The following is a 4641-nucleotide window of genomic DNA, read 5'->3' as shown; positions in this document are numbered from 1 at the left end:
CCTGCCACGTAGGACTGACGAAGGGGTCCCATGCGGACTCGCCCGAAAACCTGACAGTCCGACGGACGCCTCCTCAGTGTGAACATTGCGTGGCGCCGCTCCGGCTCGCCGTCCGAGAGCAAATCCGCCTATTTAACCCGACCGGAGTCCCGCAGCCCTAGTCCATGCACCTCCCCCCTCTCCGCACAACCAGTCTGAGCCCATCCACCTCCTCCATCTCCCGCTCCGGCACTCTGCCCATGCTCCGGCACTCCGCCATGGTTCGGAGTAAGATCACCTACTACGCAATGCTCACGCCGGAGCACCGCACCGAGATCCAGCAGGAGAACCAGGCGAGACAAGTCGCCCACATCGCTGCCGGGCTGCCTCCGGACTCGCTGGAGCTGGAAGAGGAGGAGCTGGCACCCATGGAGGTGGAGGAGCCGGAGCAGCTACTGCTGGGTTTCAACATGGAGCAGGCGAAGGCGGAGTTCGCCGTTGCCCAGTCTGACAAGATGGCGGAGCAGCAAGCCATCTTGGAGCCCATCTAGGATGAGGCCTATGTGGATGCCAACCGGGCGTTCCTTCGGTGGGAGCAGGCGGAGTCTGCCGCGCTCTTCGCCGAACTCGACACGAAGATAGAGGCGGAGGAGGCCGGAGCAGAGCAGCCGGAAGCGTCGGAGGAGTCAGAGTTGCAGTTGCCGCCAATTCTGCCGGAGCCGCGCACGGAGATCGTCGACATCTCCGAGGACAAGTAGCTAGGTAATCGATGTAGTACGTAGGTTATTTTGTTTGCATGTCTTTGTATTAATTTAAAATTTTAGTATAAAATATCCGGATATAACAAATAAAATTTTAGACGTGCCCAGTCACTATCCACACACACACGCGGGCGTGTAGATGTTTAAGGGGCCATATTTAACACATCCGACCGTAGATACTCTAACTAAGTAGCGGAATATGCACATGCAAGAAATAAGCAGTGACCAAGCTGGATACGAGACCGACACAGCGTACGGTGTGTCTGTCTGCATGGATTGAATGCTACGGCCGGTTGTTGGTGTGACAGCGTACCCATCATATAATACGTGACTGACACGTACATACGTCTACATGAATATACACGCGCGTGGTAGTCTCTTTTGCATGGTAAAACATGTCTCATCCATATCTAAAGATCAAAATACAAGTTAAGTAAAGATCGACATGACAAAATTAAAAAGATAACAAAACATTTCTATGTTTGATACCAACACTCGTCATCTTCCTTCGGCATTGCTACAACAGCCATTGAAGAAAAGAACGACGATCATCTCCTCGCCGGAGCGCGCGTGTGGTACCAACCATAGTTATTTAGTTATAGTGTAGCGTACGTTTTGCAATACTACACTGTATGAGAGGAGGCATAGTGAGGAGCGCTCGTGACCCCCCGGGCCGGGCCGGTGCCGCGAGTCCCTCCACCCGCATGTGAACCCAATCGGCCGGCAGTCACGCTCATGCTCATGCATCCACCACCACCACCATCTGCATGCAATTCCGCAGCCAATCCACCCATAACCCATCCATCTCCGCGGGCGCGCTTCACTTGCCGCCCCACCCGGCTATAAATACGGCCCGTGCCCAGCGCCGACCGGCAGAACAGAGCATCCAATTCAATCATCTCCTACTGGAGTAACTTGCTAGCGATGGCCTCCTCCTCCTCCTCTGTCGCCGTCGCGGCGGCCCTGCTGCTCTGCATCCTCGCCGCGCACGGCCACGGCTGCTGCGCCAAGCGCAGCAGCAACAGCGGCGGTAAGAAGTCCCACTCCCACCACGCGCCCCCGCACGCCCACAGGGCGCCGCCTCCTTCTTCCCCGCCGGCCATCGGTCCACCGTCCTACGTCTACGGATCCCCTCCTCCCCCGGCTGCCATCCCGCCTCCTCCTGCGGCCACCCCGTCCCCTCCCGCGGCCAATTCCAGCTCCAACAGCACCAATGTCGACGCCGGCGGCTGGCTCGACGCCAGGGCCACCTGGTACGGCGCGCCCAAGGGCGCCGGGCCCGACGACAACGGCGGCGCCTGCGGGTTCAAGAACGTCAACCTGCCGCCCTTCTCCGCCATGACCTCCTGCGGCAACGAGCCGCTCTTCAAGGACGGCAAGGGATGCGGCTCATGCTACCAGGTTGGAACGAAATTCTCTCTTTGGAATTACATCCATTTACTACTAGCCACACGTTACTAATTAGTAATACATTTCAATTGTACTGCAGATACGGTGCGTGTCGGCGGGCCACCCGGCGTGCTCGGGCGTGCCGGAGACGGTGATCATCACGGACATGAACTACTACCCGGTGTCCCGCTTCCACTTCGACCTCAGCGGCACCGCCTTCGGCGCCATGGCCAAGGACGGCCGCAACGACGAGCTCCGCCACGCCGGCATCATCGACATGCAGTTCAGGAGGTACATTGCGAGTCGCCATCATCTTATCTTATCTCGACGGCTTAACCTCCACTACCGACCATCCACGACCGGTGCCGCTCGTGTCCACCGTCCGTTGCTCTCCTTTCCTTTCCCAACCGCCGGCCCGGCCGCTTCTGTACAAAAGCAAACGGAAGGTGGTAGCTAGCTAGATGGGGCAAGGTAACCGCCAACACGCCCATTTTTTGCCTTGTCGTCACCGCCAACTTTTTAACAACGACGACAAGGATATGCATGCATGGGACCCGGAAAGATTCTAACCAGCACGACGTGTCATTGTCCTCCTCGAATGATAGGAAACAACAAGCCGTGGCATCAGCGTCGGCATTTATGCGGGGTAGCTTTTGGTGTTCTTGGTCGCTAGCTAGTATCACGGTACATCGATCTCGTGACACTAAATAACATAGCACTGCATCGCCACACATAGGAGATCGCATGAATCGAGCTAGATTGTGTTTGTGAATGACACCCACTGACACGGTCGAGCGACATTGCTGTATGTGCAGGGTGCCGTGCCAGTACCCGGGGCTGACGGTGACGTTCCACGTACAGCACGGGTCGAACCCGTACTACCTGGCGATCCTGGTGGAGTACGAGAACGGAGACGGCGACGTGGACCAGGTGGACATCATGCAGTCGCGGCCGGACGTCGCCGGAGAAGGCGGGATGGCGCCGACGGGGGAGTGGGTGCCGATGACCGAGTCGTGGGGGTCCATCTGGCGGATGGACACGCGGCGCCCCATGCAGGGCCCCTTCTCGCTGCGCATCACCAACGAGTCCGGCAAGACGCTCGTCGCCGACCAGGTCATCCCCGCCGACTGGGAGCCCAACGAGATCTACAGCTCCATCATCCAGTTCGACTAGCACATCAAATATTGATCCACAATATATATATATATATATATATATATATATATACATTGAAAAATATATATATGCGATGCTGCATCGTACGTGCATCCGTGGCGTCGTGGGTGCGCACTACATATATTATATATATATATATATGTAACTAATGGATGGCCGCTCGATCTGCGAATCGGTTGATTTTAATTAGTAGTGCCTTATGTAACAGGGTGAGACGTCGCCTGTGACGTCCGGTGCCTAGTGTCGTTGTCCATCGTGTACCTCAGTCTGTGCTTAGCCTTATAGTACATGCATGTATCACTTAATGTTGGCACCTACTCCAATTGTCCATCCACCGGCACCGCTCTATATATCTGTGGCAATATTTAGCTTTTCTACATTGGTCTCCTGTGCATCTGTCATCCTTGTTCCTACACGTACGGCCTGTGATCAAATCCAAAAAGACTCTTCCCTTCATTCTCTTGGATAAACTACATATAGAGAGCGGGTAGATTGATGCCTTTGATGTCCCTTTCAGTAAAGAACTGATGCTGTCTATACATGGCTTGCTGGTAAATCAATACGTCAATAAATTACTTGAACTTTGGATGTCCTTCCTGGCTGGGACCGGGAGATGGAGACTGAGCTCGCTCGAGATGCATGCAAGCTAAGCTGCGAGCTGGCCATGCTTGATTGATTGTTTCACGGTTCAGATGGAACAAAAGGATTGCGGCCGCCCGTGCCTGCTAGCTGCTGCGCTTTGGTCTTTAGCGTTGGTGTGCTCCGTTGGATGGAGGCATCTTGGTTTTGCCTCTTTGCGACGCCAATACATGCCATATCTTCACGGGCGTTTGGCCTTTTTATACTACCTCCCAACACTCAACTGTCTCAACCATTCTACAGTACCACTACGTGGAAGCTAATCAACCCTGTCATCCCCTTGCTTGTGTTTCTAGAAAACCGGCTTCTCTGCCCTGCTTTTTAGACAGTTCCTTTTTAACAGTATCATTTTAGAAGAAGAAAAAACCATTACTCGATGCAAGAATTTATGTTGGGTAACCAGCTTACAAATAATTGACCACCACCAATGCCACCAAAATGGAAAGTTCACATCCTTCTTATTACAACTACATAGGTTTCCGTGAGTTATATTGGGGGCACAAATATTCTTGTAGGTTGGTGCATAAAAATTCTAGTGGTTTTTTTGTGAGAGCACTGGGATTTACCTAACGTTTTATTATTAATGTGATTGTGTACCAAAATGGTTTTTTTATTTGGTAATCATTTATTGGCTTATCAAAGAAAATCTGATTTTATTTGGTAATTGAACAAGACATGAACCCGTTGAGGTGGTTTT

At 53.2% G+C, this 4641-nt stretch overlaps 1 protein-coding gene across 1 annotated transcript; it reads left to right on the top strand.

Annotated features, from left to right (window-relative positions):
* The first annotated feature begins 1534 nt into the window (after positions 1–1534).
* On the top strand, positions 1535–3414 carry LOC119304287 (expansin-B7-like). The gene is made up of 3 exons (XM_037581466.1): positions 1535–2141; positions 2230–2420; positions 2945–3414. The coding sequence occupies exons 1-3, from the start codon at positions 1665–1667 to the stop codon at positions 3300–3302; spliced, it is 1026 nt and encodes a 341-aa protein (XP_037437363.1). The 5' UTR covers positions 1535–1664; the 3' UTR covers positions 3303–3414.
* The last annotated feature ends 1227 nt before the right edge of the window (positions 3415–4641 follow it).

Source organism: Triticum dicoccoides, chromosome 5A (genome assembly GCF_002162155.2).
Source record: "Triticum dicoccoides isolate Atlit2015 ecotype Zavitan chromosome 5A, WEW_v2.0, whole genome shotgun sequence".
Classification (NCBI taxonomy): Eukaryota; Viridiplantae; Streptophyta; class Magnoliopsida; order Poales; family Poaceae; genus Triticum; species Triticum dicoccoides.
Note: the sequence above shows the minus strand (reverse complement) of the source record. Positions and strands in the feature narration are given on the sequence as shown.